The 16,898-nt window shown below is 41.2% G+C and overlaps 1 protein-coding gene and 1 pseudogene across 1 annotated transcript; one reads left to right on the plus strand and one right to left on the minus strand.

Moving 5' to 3' along the window:
• LOC140367559 (serine/threonine-protein phosphatase 2A activator-like) overlaps nucleotides 1–14,735 on the plus strand; it is a 39,291-nt pseudogene extending 24,556 nt beyond the window's left edge.
• LOC140368234 (proteasome subunit beta type-7-like) lies at nucleotides 2,464–9,263 on the minus strand. Its single transcript, XM_072455197.1, has 7 exons — nucleotides 9,235–9,263; nucleotides 4,917–4,998; nucleotides 3,521–3,618; nucleotides 3,285–3,425; nucleotides 2,849–2,964; nucleotides 2,719–2,777; nucleotides 2,464–2,640 (listed from the first exon to the last, which is right to left on the minus strand). The coding sequence occupies exons 1-7, from the start codon at nucleotides 9,261–9,263 to the stop codon at nucleotides 2,476–2,478; spliced, it is 690 nt and encodes a 229-aa protein (XP_072311298.1). The 3' UTR covers nucleotides 2,464–2,475.
• Nucleotides 14,736–16,898: the final 2,163 nt, after the last annotated feature.

Here is a 16,898-nt window from a genome sequence, read left to right on the forward strand (position 1 = left end):
AAACGAGCTGTAAAACAGCTGCAGTACATCCAGAACGCTGCTGCTCGGGTCCTGACCAGAACCAGGAAGTACGATCACATTAGTCCTGTTCTCAGGTCTCTGCACTGGCTCCTGTGGCTCAGAAAATAGACTTTAAAACAGCTCTGCTTGTGTACAAGTCTCTCCATGGCCTAGCACCAAAGTACATCTTGGGCATGTTAGTGCCATATGAACCATCTCGGACTCTGAGGACCTCAGGGACCGGCCTCCTGCTGGTGCCAGAGTCAGGACTAAACATGGGGAATCTGCGTTTCAGTTTTATGCAGCTAAAATCTGGAACAGTCTTCCTGAACATGTGAGACAGGCTTCTACTCTAACAATGTTCAGATCTAAGCTAAAAACAGTTTTGTTTAGTTTTGCATATGACTGAAAAGATTTTTCCTTGCACTCTTCTCTTTTATTTCTTAAACTGTTTTGTGATTTTATTGTTAACTGGCAGACGGACTATTCTGTGACAGATTTTTGACATTTTAAACACTAAAATATGGGTCTGGTACTATTTTGAGGTAGTAACCTGTACCTTTAAATTTTATAATAAAAATAGCACCTTTGAATTTAGGCCGTGGCTGCATAGCCGCGGCGCGGTCAAATGGCCCAGCAGTTTCAGGAACCGCGGCACTGCCATTTAGCCTCATGAATAACCCTAACCTTAACCCTAACCCTAACCCTAACCCTAACCTTAACCTTAACCCTAACCTTAACCCTAACCCTAACCCTGACCCTAACCTTAACCTTAACCTTAACCCTAACCTTAACCCGGCGCAGTCTAAAACGGCGCAGTCAAATAGCGCAGCAGTTTCAGGAGCCGCGGCACAAAATAACATGGCAGTTTCGGCCGCGCGCCGCAGCTCTGTAGACACTCCCTTGAATTTATTATTATTTAAACACGATTAGAATTGAACATGTAAATATTTCTGCTGGACACAATAGCCCATTGTGCCGGTGTCCAAGAGCAGCAGTGGGTGGGTTAGAACACTCACTTGTTAGGTTGTCGGTCTGCACTAAGCCTTCTGTAAAGACCAGGAAGAGCCTGGCGCACCTACCCACTGACCAATAGCAAGTTTTAATACTAAAAGCTTTGATCGAGTTTATTCTGGGACAATTAGTTTAGTGAAAGCTCAATCTAGGGAGGGGGCAGGCGAGACTGGGTCCATTGTTAATGATACAAAGCGCCACACATAAGGTGGAGGCGTCGACAAGAGAGTCTTTGTAAAAGACACATACACTCAGTACAGATGTGTGCAGTTTGCAGATAGCGCGCTGATATGGGAAATAAGCAATCTAAAAGTGATGTTGTCCATCCCGGAGACACCTGTCATGCTGGCAATGTCAAATAAATATGGGAAAGAGTGTCTGGAATGCTATGTATGTGGTCTGTAATTTCTTTGTGACTTTAATGCATTTTTCCTGTTGTGTGAAGAACTTTGAGTATGTGTATGAAATGTGCTCTACAAATAAACTTGGCTTGCCTTGCTTTGCGAATTTGTAAGATATTCATTGTAATGCAGAAATGATCTAAGACACTGAACACACAGGATTTACAGGATGGTGTATCACTTAAATGTACAGTATATCATAGTTATGTTCCTCAATGAAAATGGTCAAATGCAGTGTTGTGATGCTTGATTTGAGTCTACATTTATCTATACCTGCATAGACTTCAGTCACTGTGAACGCGCCTCATTAACAAGAGGCTGTGAAATACTTTAGTTTCTTCTGTCAAGTCATGTTGATAATCTCTACTCTTGTACGTTTTATCAAGCACTTACTGAACTTATTTTGAATTAGCCTCAATTTGCCTTTTCTTACAAGATTGTAGTTTCCAATGGCATATGAAATAATATTTTTGTGGAGCAATGTCTTTCTTTGTAACACAAAGTTAAATGACAAACATGAAGTCTATTCGGATGTAGAGGTGCCTATGAAAACACAAAAACGCAACATTTATGAAGACAAGTTTTGAACAATTGAACACTTTTATTGAAACACAAAATGTATCTTAACAGGTTTTTAGAAGAACAATCTTTGCCAAACAACTGTTTAGGAGGTGTCCATGGTTTGAATGGTCTCTTCAACCATCTCTGGTTCGAACAGCTGCACAACTGTGGTCAACACACCGGTTGTACCTCTTTTGTATCTATACTTTCCAGTCCTACACGAGGGACACATTTACAAAATGTTACATATTGAAACAATTCAATACAAACACAGGGGTTAATGCTCACAACACACCAAATCTGAAGTCGGGAAACTGTTAAACTACAAGAACACTACCGAAATGTTTTCCTGTACTCACTGCTGCATGGCATCAAGCTCATTTACTCTTAGTACAAAACGATCAACAAGACAAGAAGTCACTCGCTAGGCCAAGCACTTATCTCACAGTTAAATTAGTATAACATGTTGACTATACATTCTGAATAGCATTTAATAACTTCACAAATAAGCAGGCACTTGTCCATACCTCACACTTCTCTGGTTGACCTCATTATGAGGTTTGTCCTCAGTGATCACACAAAGATCCACATTTCTGCCGGAGCCCAGATCATTGGTGATTCCAGCGGCAATAGCATCACGCACCAGTTGTTTGGCTTCCTCCTCCTGTAAAAAAGTCCCAAGTTTACAATCTGTGCTCTTAAATATGTGTATTCTTGCTGTACAAAATGCAAAGAAAAGTACCTCCATGTCAGGCTTATAGCGGTCCTCAAACACTGCCATAGCAGCAAGAGATCCCGACCCTAAAATGAAAAACAGAAGAAGCCATTAGACCAAAATAATACAAGTGTAAATTGAATGAAGATATAGATACCCATGGTGACATAGGGCAGTTTGTCTGAGGAGCCATGAAGACAAATGGTGTAGAGATGTGGACCATTGCAGTCAACCCCACCCAAAACCAGAGCAGGGTCAATGTAGCCCTGATAGCTAAAACACAGCAGACCGCAATTGGAAAAAAATTATGTTTTCTGTTTTGTTAGATTACACTTCACAAGCTTCATCAAAATGTAGCTATGCATCATTTCAATCATCTAATTAATTTCTAAAGATGTTTTGGCCCGTGGGCTTTATTAGACAGGAAAGGACAGAATGAAATGGGGGATGAGAGAGGGGGGACATTCAGTGAATTGTCGTAGTCAGAATTCAAACTTGAAGCCTGGCATAGGTGGAATCTTTCAAATAGTTTAAATTGTGTTGTTGTTGATACATTATGCACCATGTTATTCAGTCTGGTAGTGGTAGACTACCTGAAGAGCATCTGCTGGAGCATGCGATTGGCTGTGACCACTTTAGGCCGTCTCTCGGAGGAGAGTGCGTGGAGCTCGAGGTTAGAGGAGATGAGCTGAGTGGTCATCTCTGTGTCAGCCGCTGTCACTGCCCCACAGCAGCTGAAACATTAAAAAATACATGAAGATAAAGGCGTTACAATTTACAGGCCAAACGAATTAATGCATTAGAAAGCAAAGGCCACAATGGATGTTACTAAATTTTGGGGGAGATGTAGTGGATTTTTGAACAGTTCTTGTCTGCCACCACTATGCCCTTAGTGGCTCTTGTGTCTGCTCCAAGGACAACACCACCCTGCAGAAAGAGACAACATATTCAAGAGTAAACATGACAAACAACTATATTTATATTCTATTCCACACATACTGCTGGCCAAGAAAGATTTTCCAGAAACCTTCCACAATCCTTTATAGAATTTTATAAAATGGATGAGAATAACTGTCAATTAAAGCCACGCTGGCAGCGATGATGACTCTCGCCTTCCCGCCCGTCCATGTTTTCTGCTGCGTTTTGCGGCATACCAAACGACGCTCAGTAATTCACGTTGATGATTGCGTAGTTTGCGATTTGTCCTGACAAATTGCAAGATTGTACTGAACGCAGACCTGAGCACGGAGAAAGGGAGAGAGAGCCTCGGTGACCCGGCTGCACCCCCTCCTCCCTGTATCTCCGTCACCTAGCAACAGAGACGCATTAGCGGCGTTAGCATTAGCAGGAAATTAAGCCTTATGTTGAGGGCGTGTTACGCGGAGACCGTAAGGAATATCATTTTTTTTTTTTTATTTGTGTACATTTAAAAAAAATAATTTTCAATGTCTCTAGAGGCAAAAAAGTGTTGTTTTGAGCTCGATCAGATGAAAAACCTAGGACAAGTATGATTTTTAAAAAAAGAAAGTCAAACGTGGCGGCGCCACTTCGATTCAACATGGCTGACTTCCTGGTTAACATACAGCGATGCTGCCAGGTGTGTTTTACTCGTCAAAGGTAGCTCTATCACTGTCCCAAGTTTCATGTGCCTAGGCCAAAAAATGAGAGTTTCATGTTTTCTCTTTTTTGAACTACGTGGCGCTGTTGCAAAGGGCGTTCTCACAAGCGCCATTTTATTCAAGTTCAGGCTGAGCCGATCGCGTCTATGTCCTCCTGTGTGACTTTTCATCGATGTTCAGGGGGTCAAAAATGCCCGAGTATGAACATGAAGAATAGGAATAAGAAACCAGGGGAAGAACAATAGACTCCGTGAATGAACATTCCATTCCATGGCTCGAGCCTAATTACATATTCTTTATGAGTGCACTCAACCTGCAGTGTTACATAGGCTTGTCAGGCCCAGTGGTTTTTGGACCTAATGATCACCCTCCTGTCTGGGATGGAAAAAAAACAACTCCTAATTGATCTTATTATTAGGTGACGATTTAAATGTCATGAGAACACCTTCATTTTGATAAATCAATAATAAAAAATGTGCTTGTTGGGCGTGATTTTAACCGGTCTGTAATTCTCTATGGATGGAATTCCTCTTCCTTGTTTAAGATATCAGTGCTACTTCCTGGATACTAGTTGATGTGTTTCTTTGTGGTGGTCAAGTAACTTACCTTAAATACAACTCCACAAATGGTGGTCCCTGTCTTGCGAGCGGATGGCAAGCTGCACACAACTTTGCTAGCCTCTCCATTTCTGGAAACAAGACATACAAAAAAGGCCTTAAAAACACAATTTACCACATTATGTAAGAAATAGCCCACATATTTTAGTGAGTAGGCAAGGCAAGTTTATTTGTAGAGCACATTTCATACACAAGGCAATTCAAAGTGCTTCACAGCAGGAAAAATGCATTCAAATCACAAAGAAATTACAGAAACAGAAATACAATAAAATTAACTAAATTAAAAATTATCAATCCAACTGATTTTCTAAACTAATAAAATCACAAACAAAAGAGAAGAGTGCAAAGAAAAAATCCTTTCAGTCATATGCGCAGCTAAACAAAACTGTTTTTAGCTTAGATTTGAACATTGTCAGAGTAGAAGCCTGTCTCACATCTTCAGGAAGACTGTTCCAGATTTTAGCTGCATAAAACTGAAACGCAGATTCCCCATATTTTGTCCTGACTCTGGGCACCAGCAGGAGGCCGGTCCCTGAGGTCCTCAGAGTCCGAGATGGTTCATATGGCACTAACATTTCCAAGATGTACTTTGGTGCTAGGCCATGGAGAGACTTGTACACAAGTAGAGCTGCTTTAAAGTCTATTCTCTGAGCCACAGGGAGCCAGTGCAGAGACCTGAGAACAGGACTAATGTGATCATACTTCCTGGTTCTAGTCAGGACCCGAGCAGCAGCGTTCTGGATGTACTGCAGCTGTTTTACAACTCGTTTGGAGAGACCAGTGAGCAGGCCGTTACAGTAGTCTAATCTACTGGAGACAAACGCATGGATAAGTCTCTCTAAATCTGGTTTTGACACTATATTTTTGATTTTGGCAATGTTTTTTAGATGGTAAAAAGCTGCTGATGTTATTGATTTGACGTGGCTATTAAAGTTCAAGTCTGAGTCCATTATTACTCCCAGATTTCTAATTTGGTTTGTAGGTTTTAGAGCGAGACTCTGGAGGTGACCGCTAACACTTTCTCTTTGTTTCTGTGGGCCAAAAACGATTATTTCAGTCTTGTCTGAGTTCAGCTGGAGAAAGTTGTTTTGCATCCACAAACTGATCTGTTGGATGCAGTGACAGAGTGAATCTACTGGTCCATAGTCACCTGCCGATAGTGAAACATAGATCTGAGTGTCGTCTGCATGATTGTGATAGGACACATTTTCACTGCGTATCAACTGACCTAACGGCAGCATGTAGAGGTTGAACAGAAGGGGACCCAGGACTGACCCTTGGGGCACTCCACAGGTCAGGTTCATGTGGTCTGAGACACAGCTACCAATTTCAACAAAGTACTTCCTGTCTTCCAGATAGGACCTTAACCAGTTTAGGGCAGTGCCAGTGATGCCCACCCAGTCCTCTAGTCTCTGTAAGAGGATCCCATGATCGACAGTGTCAAAAGCAGCACTCAGATCTAACAGAATTAAGACTGAGGCTTTGCCCGTGTCAGTGTTCAGGCGGATGTCATTTGTCACCTTGACAAGAGCAGTCTCAGTGCTGTGATGAGGTCTAAAACCTGACTGAAAAACATCAAATGAGTTGTTTATTAAGAGGAAATCTGTCAGCTGTTGGTAAACAACCTTTTCAAGGACTTTGCCCAAAAATGGCAGATTAGAGATGGGCCGGTAACGACTCAGTACTGCGGCATCAAGACTGCTCTTCTTTAGGAGAGGCTTTATGACCGCAGTTTTCAAAGACATTGGGAATGTTCCAGATTGAAGCGACATGTTAACTATGTGAGTGAATGGCGCTAACAAACTGTTCAGCACAGACTTTAGAAATCTGGTGGGTAACACATCAAGGCAGCATGTAGATGAACTCAGACTGGTGATGATCTCATGGACAGTTTTGTCAGTTACTGGTGCAAAGTGAGTTAGCTCTAAGTGTCTTGGTGGTTTTAGGGTAATTTTTTGCATTGTGGGATTTATAGAATTTTTAATGCCCTGAACTTTGTCATTAAAGAATAATGCAAACTCATTACACTTGGATGTGGAAATGAGAACGGCAGCTGAGCTGGAGTATTCCATCAACAATGTCTACAGCGGTTCCCAAACTAGGGATCACGAGATTATTTCAAGATACAATTTACAAATGATGACACAGCATTTAGTTTTATAATGAAACATTATCTTTTAGTGATGTTTGGTCACAACCCATAAGAAACCTGATTTTGTTACATCGTTAGTACAGGGGTTTCTATCTCAAAAGTTCTTGGTTACTGGTCTAAAGAATAATAAAACATTTACAGTGCAGATTTGAATGCGTTTACATTTTTAATTCGGTTCAGTTATAAACATGTGGCTTTAGCGCAGCTGTACAAGTCCAATTATTGTGATTAAATGCAATTTTATTAAGGAAATCTTAGATACATACAAAAAAAACATTACTTTCATTTGGCGATTTGAGAACTCAGGCAGAAGCGCGCAGGCGCACTCCCCCTGTGCGGACAGATACAACACACGTGCGTTTGTTTATTAGCGCGACGGATCTCATCGCATCTCTCGTCTCCCGTAGATTTCTGTCTCTTCTGAGTCAGCTCGAACTGTCTTTCTCCGTCTTCATTTTGTCCCGTACACTGAGGGAACTATATTATGATAGATCAATGCGCTTACACGCGGAAACGTGGGGACGAGCCGCACGCAGCTGCAGGTGAGCGGTAGGTGCGTTTTATGATTGATACGTGGCAGGACTAATTGGCAGTCCACGCCACGAGGAAATAAAACTCAGATTTGGGCCAAAAAAATCATCCATTCAACCTTTAAATGAACGCTAGAATTTAGCATCTTAAAATATTTGTTGTTTTAACATTAGAATGCAATTAACAATTCAAAACAAGACCTTCAGTTTATATTATGGAGAGCCGCGGCGCGGTCAAATGGCCGCGCAGTTTCAGGGATCGCGGCATTTCCCTTATAGCCCGTTATAGCCTCATGGCTAACCGTAACCCTAACCTTAACCTTAACCTTAACCTTAACCTTAACCTTAACCTTGACCCTGACCCTGACCCTGACCCTGACCCTAACCCTAACCCTAACCTTAACCTTAACCCTAACCTTAACCCTAACCCTAACTTTTTACCCTACCCTTAACCCGGCGCGGTCTAAAACGGCGCTAAAATGCGGTCAAATAGCGGTGCAGTTTCAGGAGCCGCGGCGCGCGGCCAGCACAAAAATAACATGGCAGTTTCGGCCGCGCGCCGCGGCTCTGCAGACACTCCCTTATATTATAGCTGTAGTTCTGAAGAAGCAGTGCTTAGAAGCCTGCTAGTCTGTCCCTAAGCTTGTCATTAAATATGAACCTTCCAACATGTATTATACATCATTACCTCTACCTATATCCAGTCCATACACAGTAATATATCTGTGAAGTAGGTTATATGCATCAGGATCATTCACCTTGTCGATGTCAGCTTCACTTAAATGGAGAGAAAAGGCCTTGGACCTACAGTATACAGTAGGTCTCTGCTGACTGAGAGCTCTATTGGGCGTATGACAACAGCTTGATAAGTGAAAATTCCCATTTGGCGGTATAAAGTTAAAAGAATTTGCCTGAGTCAAGAAATACAAGTTCAGGACCACAGAGCGCCGTGCATCTTCATCTTGAAGCCTCTAATCACTTGTTTGAAGACAGTGAGATGAAGATTTTTAGCAGGGAGAAAAGATGGTTTGAAAGAGGAGTTAAAGAGTCTATTTTTGTTAAAAAAGAAAGACCTTATTTAAACAGGAACGGAGGTTGAAGATTCAACCTTCCTGTGGTTTATAATGGAATTTTGAACCCCTGGAGAAGTAGACGTCCAGGGCATTCGGATGCTAAACAGGTGCTCAGAAAAAGAAAGAGTGAGCCAGGGACACACAAACAAAACAAAAGGAAGACTAATAGCCCATTAAAGGACTGATAGTAAACATGAGGCTAGCCCGATAGAAAACAAAGAGGGTAAGTTTCTGTTGACACAAACAATTTTCTCTTTTACTTCAGAAGGGCCCGCCCGGTTGGCAGGGCTTACCACCCGTAAGCCCTAAATTCGCAAATTGACAACGACTCTTGGATGAGACTCGAAACATCTTGTTTTTTCTAAAACAGAGTCCAGATGACTACAACTGAACCTTTTTCTACAACTGAGTCATTATATGTTAGCCATTGATGTCTCAATGTTAGCATCTTCAGAAAATAATCTTTATAATAAATACTGACACTTAGATTATGCAAAATCCAACATATTATAACGGTGTGGCGTTTTATTCAATTATAAAGAAATTACTGACCTTTTACAGTTTTCAAAACGTGACGCCATCTTGAATTAAGTATGTTTCCTGGAATATTATGGTCTTTTCTTCTTCTATGGTATTTTATGGCGGTCTGTATCCAAGTGTTATATAACCGCCACTCACTATAGTTTTAGACTTTAGACTTTATTCTTCTTTAGTTGTTGTTGCAGTTGCTTTCCTTGTTGTTGTTGTTTTTTTTTTATCCAAGTGTTGCTTTACCGCCAGACTTAATTCTTCTTTGATGTTCCACAGCGGCTGGCATCCAAGTGCTGAGAGAAAGAATTGAGGGAGAAAGCCGTTGTTGTAGTTGTTGTTTTATGGCGGTTGGCATCCAATTGTTGCATTACCTCATGCAACCAGTGCTTTGTCCTCAGACTCTGTCGTAGTCCGTAAAAGTACTCCTTCCATTGCTTTGGTGTTACAAAGCCCATGAGGTCATGATATGTCTTTGTGACTAGAATAGTTGTTGTTGTTTCAGAGACCAACCGGCTTTATTCCAGGGAGACCCTTCTTCATCTTCCTCTCCTTCTTTGACGTTCGGTGCTTCCACCGTACAGCTTTATTCTTTAGGCTTCATTCTATAGGCCCCAATATTTCCACTGATGTCGCTGCTTGGTAGCCGTGCGTCTACGAGACTGGACGAGGACAGGAGACCACCCCCACCCCCATCTCGTCACTCTGATCACTCTGACTCCCCAAAAGCAGACCCCCATCACTCCGACTCCCATTTAGCGCCTTTAGCCTGTTTTCTATATCTGCCCAATCAAGCTCCTTTGTTCCAAGGAATCTCCCTGCAGCTTTAGCAATGATCCTGATCCTCTCAGTTCTGCTTTGAGTCTGAGCAGCACAGTTTACAACATCCACCATAAAGAGTACAAAATCCTCTCTATCCACAACCAGGGTATTCTCATTAATTCTGGAACCTGCACACTTGGGACCTCCACTCTTGAAACCTTCACACTTCTTGGGAGCCACGCTGGCCTTTCTCATTTCGCCCTGGCTGGGAGCAGCGCTGGCTCCTCTCTCTGTATTTACTCTAAACTCGTTACTTGAAACTTTCTTGACTGCATCTGCATAGGATATACCTTGAGAGACCTTTATTTTATGCACCTCAGCAGCTCTTTTGCTAAACCTGCATCCCCCATAGGCAGAGCTATGTTCTTCCCCACAGTTACAGCACTTCAGTTTTGCTCCCACGTCACACTTCCCATACTCGTGATCTCCTGCACATTTACCACATCTTTGCCTCCCTCTACAGACCGCTGCAATATGCCCAAAGTGCTGGCACTTAAAGCAACGCAGGGGCGGTGGAACATATGGCCTAACGTCATGGCACATGAACCCAATGAACACCTTACTAGGCAGGCACCTCCCTTCAAGCGTTACCATTACCGACAAGCTGTCACATCTAACCCCATACCGGGTCACCTTCAACCGCCTAGCGTCCACCACTGTAGCTCCAGTCAAATTCTCCTTAACTTCATCCACAGACGTCGCCGTAGGGACACCTACGATAACTCCTCTGACCGTGTTTCTTTCAGCATCAGACACAAGAATGTCCTTTCCACCCAGACGTTTAGTTCCAATCGCCTTCCGTTGCTGAGCCGCGTCCTTGCACACGACCAGCAGCGAGCCATCTCTAAGGACACTCGCACTCTTGATCACTCCCACAGCTACAGTTAGGCTCTTTGACAATGCCACTGAATTCCACTCCTTAAAGGATGCACTATCCTGTGCAAGCTTTATGATCACCTTACAGTCTCTGCTCTCACTCCGGATATCAATAGCTTCAGCCTCATCCTGCTGCTCATTCCCAGAACCCTCGGACGAGCTAAGGGACTTTTTACGTTTCCGGGCACGTGCAGCCAGAAAAGGCTGCTCCTCCACGCCGTCCAGAACGTCTTCGACCACCGATCCACTCTCCTCCGCCATCTCCCGTCTCTCCAGACCGGAGACTACTTCACTTGGCATCCAAGCCCCAGTTGCTGTCTGAAACAACAACAACTATTCTAGTCACAAAGACCTCATGGGCTTTGTAACACCAAAGCAATGGAAGGAGTTCTTTTACGGACTACGACAGTGTGAGGACTACGACAAAGTCTGAGGAATAAAGTCTGGCGGTATTGCAACACTTGGATGCCAACCGCCATAAAACAACAACAACAACAACAACTTTAAATGAATAAGGCCAGCTAGCAGAGTCAAATGATCTTATGATGTATTATGTTTGTCGTTTCTTAATCAATCTTATTGGATCATTGTGAATTAGATTAGGGAGTATTTGTTCTACTCGTTTGGACATAATTGAAGTGTAGGATAATTCATGTCCAGAATTGAGATTGGTCCATATGAGGCACAGTCAAGTCGGTCCTTCCCCTCTTTAGGTACCAGTGATATGATGGCTGATGAGCAGGGGTAAATATAAACTTCAAACTACAACATTGATCTAATATTGAAGTTTATTTGATTATTTATATGGATCCCGTTAGCTTAAAACTATGCCACACACCAGTCTTCCCATGGATCCATTGAAATCTGAAAGAATATTAAACATCCTCATATTGTGTTTCGAGACTGCTGTACTCCAAGGGTTAGGGTTAGGGTTAGGTACAAGATTTACAATTGATTAACATCATCAAAAAGATCATGGCAACCAGATTGTAATCATATTGGAATAATTAAATTATCCCAAAAAACAAGGGAGATATTCAGGTTTTAAGAGTGTCAAAATGAAGCAAAAGTGTCTTCACATTTTCAGCCAAAAAGCTGTGACTGCTGACCTCTGCTGGCCAATGGTCAGTACTGCTGCTGTCACCTGTGTGTACATCCACCACGGAGCCAGTCAGTGTTACTGGGTCATGCATCTAACCACATCATATTATTTTCTGATATGTCAAAAGGTTATTGAAGAGGTTTCATTAAATGTTGACATTCCAAATTATAAATGTATTAATTAAGGAGATAAAAGAGTCATATATCTGAACTTTCTTCTTCTTTGATGTTTTATGGAAATTGGTATCCAAGTGTTACATTACCACCTCCCACTGTAGCGGTATGTCTCAGATTTTAGACTTTGTTCTTTAGACAACTTTCTCCTCTTTTTATATGGCGTGAATCATCATGGGAAGGTCATGTGGGCGTGACTTAGGTGGTGATTTACACAATTTTGATCGTTGGTATTGGTTTGTGTCGCCGAGAGGAGTCATTTTGGTAAAAGTTGTCAAACGCAGTCCAGTGGAAGACGGTCAGAGGCGGGTCAGCATTACTGGGGGACTGAATTTGCAGTGTGCCTCTGGCAGGTTCTAACATACCAACTTTAAGCCTTATTTTATTAGGCAGAACATTAAGAACAAACTCTTTGATCGATTCCTGTTTTACTCACTGTCGTCGTGTCCTTGTGCAAGACACTTCACTCCTTTTGGCTCCAGTGTCCATGTTCTCTGATGGACTATGAATTAATGTGAATGCAGACAATAGATGGAAATCAGGCCATAGCTTTGATCCAGCGTGTTCACGTATTATTATGATTCTTTTTCAGGCATATGCTGACTACATCGGCTTTGTTTTAACCTTGAATGAAGGTGTGAAGGGGAAAAAACTCACATGTGATTATAAAATATCACCGGTAAGTTGCATATTCAAATACTTTATTTTTGGATTTTAGGCTTTAATTTAGGGGTGGGACTAGACAATATTGATATTTTGCAGAGACTTCACTCTGGGCTGAGCTGTATGTATCTCTATGGAGGATAGTTCCACCGTTACCATGGTGACACAATGCACAGATTATCAAACACAAACAGAAAAGTCTATAAATGGTCTGAAAACTGAAGACAAATACGAAATGGATTTACACAGTACATTTTCAGGAGCCTGTGATCAATGCAAGCATTCATGGTCCCGTTTAGGTGACTGTGATTTAACTAAAAAACAATTATCTAATGCTTGCTTGCTTTTGATTGCGATGTAATTTGAAACGGACTAAGTCGATTCTTTATGGTTGGAAAGCAAAGCTGAGATTAAAGTCTAACTTGAGTTACAGAGCTTCAGACAGAGCAGTGCCTCCAGTTAGCTTTAAACACCAAAGGAATGATGATGGTCACGTCAAATGGTGTATAATACATTTAAAATGAGACTGTGCTTCAGGTTACTTTGTGCAGGTTACTTTCTCATCTCTAATCCTTAAATTGTATATTATGAACAATAATATTTATATATATTCAATTCAATTTATACAATCATTGAATATGTATATTGAATATTTACAATTACTTATTTTTTAGAGTCGACTAGTCACTATTAGTTGATTGATCGTTCAGTCCTCATGGTAATCATGTTTTGTGTGGTCTAATTAGCTTGTCATTGTCATATTTCGTATGTCAGACCGTGGAAAAGCTTGATGATTGATGAAACTCCTCCTGTCGATCGACCATCGAGATTTGGTAATCAAGCCTTCAGGATCTGGTATGCCAAACTAGACAAGGTGATTAGAAGAATACTAACTTTTACGCTATCAGCTAAATGTACCAGCTCTAGTAACTAGGTTCTATAAACGTATTTATTTCAGAATGCAGAGGCGCTGGTTGCTTCTGTGCTTTCTGCTGACAAACAGACTGCAGCCCCAGAAGTAGCTGTTTACTTGAAAGAGTCTGTCGGGAACCAAACCAGAATAGACTATGGAGCAGGTCATCCTTTCTTTGTCCTATGTCTTTGTTTTACTGCTATACAATGTAAGCACTTTTGAGTTTGGCCACTAGAAGGCGCTTTAATGCTGCCTATCTGCTCTGACAGTCTGCTGTTTTGTTGGCTCCATTGCTAATTACATAAAGTATGTTTTATTGTAATGTAATGAAAATAGATTAAAACAAACAAAACCTTTGTATGATTTTTTTTTTCAAATGTTGTTATTCAGGTCATGAAGAATCTTTTACAGAATTTCTTTGCTGCCTTTGTAAAGTTGGAGCACTTCAAGTAGAGGATCGACTAGCTATGGTTTTTAAGGTTTTTGACAGGTGAGGACTATACCGTAACTACATTTTTTTGACATGTGCCGTTATTAATTAGAAATACTTTCTGTAAAGTAATTTTATAAATACTTTGTATAAATTGAGTAACACATTTTTATGGTGTGTTTTGGAGGTATTTGCAGGTTATGAGAAAGCTGCAGAAAACCTACAGAATGGAGCCGGCTGGGAGTCAAGGAGTTTGGGGCCTGGATGATTTTCAGTTTCTGCCTTTTATATGGGGGAGCTCCCAGTTTATGGGTAATAACAAAAAAACATAATAGATGTATCCAATTAAATGACGAAAATACCTATTGTGGCAACTGATAATACATCTAATATTTTTAGATCATCCAACCCTGGAGCCACAACACTTTATTGAGAAGAAGGTGGTCAATGAATATCACCAGGACTACATGTTTCTAGAGTGCATCAAATTCATTCAATGAGGTATAAAAACACAGCAATGTAATTTTAGATTAGTTTAAAAGTATTTGATTAAATTTGAGGTGAATAACATTTTCTTGACCATGTGATGCAGCGTGAACAAACAGTGCCACAGAGCACAGTATCTTTAACTGACCTAAGGCCAGCCTGATGTGTACGGAGCCTGCCCAATTGGCATTGCTAAAATGTTAAAAGCTCGCGGTGGAGCTGAGTAGGTTAAAGTAAATGTGCCACAGGTAGTGCCCAGGGGGTTGCTGAATAATAAACATGTTGGGAGCAACTTTTAGGACGATTCTTGGATTGAATACCCTTAATAAAACGACTGCAAATAAAGTTTCTATGCAAAAATCACATTGGAATGACTGAACAGGTCACAAGAACATTACTGTTTTCTCTCAGGCAGAAAGCAGAGAAAATGATGTATTGCATATGATATTGGAAATGATGCTGGTGCTTTAGACAATGTCTGTTTATGCGGCATAATGTAGAGACATCAGGAACTCTTACCACATTATTTTCTCTTACTATGTTGAAACAGTGAAACTTGCTTAGAGATGATTCTACCATGGAAGAATGTCAGAATGAGGCCACTTTAGACAACAGTAAACCAGGTGAGACATTTGTATATCTTATTGAATGGTACATAACTTTTCCCCCATTGATATAATAAATTAACTTGTGTACATTGGTGTGTTATATTACTAAAATGTAATTTTATAATCCACAGAAAAATGTGCAAAGCCCCACATATTGTTGCATTCTTACAAACCTTCGTATTGAAAAGAAGATTGGTCGTGGTCAGTTCAGTGAGGTCTACAAAGCTACATATCTGCTGGAAGGACGGCTAATTGCACTCAAAAAAACTCCAGGTATGAAATAACATTTGAACCTTCCAAACGCAACATCACAACATTCTAGCATTTTGTTTAACATCGAGCTGAGACGGATCAGAACTGCAGATGTGTTTACATGATTTAAGGTTAATAGTTACTCGTCCTATGTACACTAAGCAAAGAAATAAACAAAACATTTTCATGAACTGAACTCAAAAATATTGAAATATTTCCTATAAAACACAAAAGACATCAAAATCTGTCTTACTGAGCAATTAACATTAATAAACAATCCCACCTTACGGGTGTGGCTTATCAAGATGCTGATGAGATGGTATGAATATTGCACAGGTGTGCCTTAGGCTGACCACACTGGTCATCCATTGAGCATGTTTAGGATGCCCTGGATCCAGTTCCGGCCCATTACCAGCAACTTCGGCGGCCATTTTGGTGGTCACACCAGATACTGACTGGTTTTATGACCCCCAGACCCTCACAATAAAGCAAAACGTATCAAGAGTGGCCTCTTGTTGTGGCCAGCCTAAGGCACACCTGTGCAATATTCATACCGTCTCCTATCCTGCTTCCGAAGAGTGCACACGCTTTTTTGCTATCGCTGCTTTCCTTATTTATTTTGCTTTTTAATCAGTTTTTGTCTTCCAAACATTTTTGCTTTAGACTTTTTCAAGTAAACCAAGGATTTTAAGAAATTTTTTCCAGTTTTAACGACATATCTGACGCCAGCGACATGTCCGGGAGAAGAAGGGAGAAAGACTGTGAACGCTGTCGGAAATATCAACAAGAAATTAATGAGCTGAAAACACGGATATTTGTTTTGGAATCTGAAAAAGTTCTTCACGATACCATTCCTGTGTCAACCGACGGTAAGAAGAGCACACTTTTTACAAGAAAAACTGCTACTTTCAACCTAAACTGCAGTGACTCTGTGTCGTTTCCAAAACTGTCTAAAAACCAGAAAGACCAGGCTGTTTCTTGGAACAAACTTGGAGCAAAGCCTAAACGATACAAAGATAACGTGAAGTCACCTAAAATACAGCTCACCAACAGATTTTTACCATTTTCAGAGATGGAATTAAATGAAAAAAGGAAAGATGACGTGGCCAAAATACAGCGAGGAGGATCTGTGCCAGGAGCCAAGGTCATGCAGATTGTTTTAGTTGGGGACGGCGCGATAAGTCACGTGACGCATGAAAAGATAAACACACATTCTTTTCCAAGCGCCACTGTTTCTGAGATAACGTCACTCCTTCCAAATATTATGGCTAAGCATGGAGGAGCTAAACAGCTGATTGTGCACGTGGGTGCAGTGGACATGCGGCGGGAACAGACTGAAGTTTTGAAAAAAGAAGGAAATCAA

Source organism: Eucyclogobius newberryi, unplaced genomic scaffold (genome assembly GCF_026437365.1).
Source record: "Eucyclogobius newberryi isolate DKJ021-1_F unplaced genomic scaffold, fEucNew1.0.hap1 SCAF_2, whole genome shotgun sequence".
Classification (NCBI taxonomy): Eukaryota; Metazoa; Chordata; class Actinopteri; order Gobiiformes; family Gobiidae; genus Eucyclogobius; species Eucyclogobius newberryi.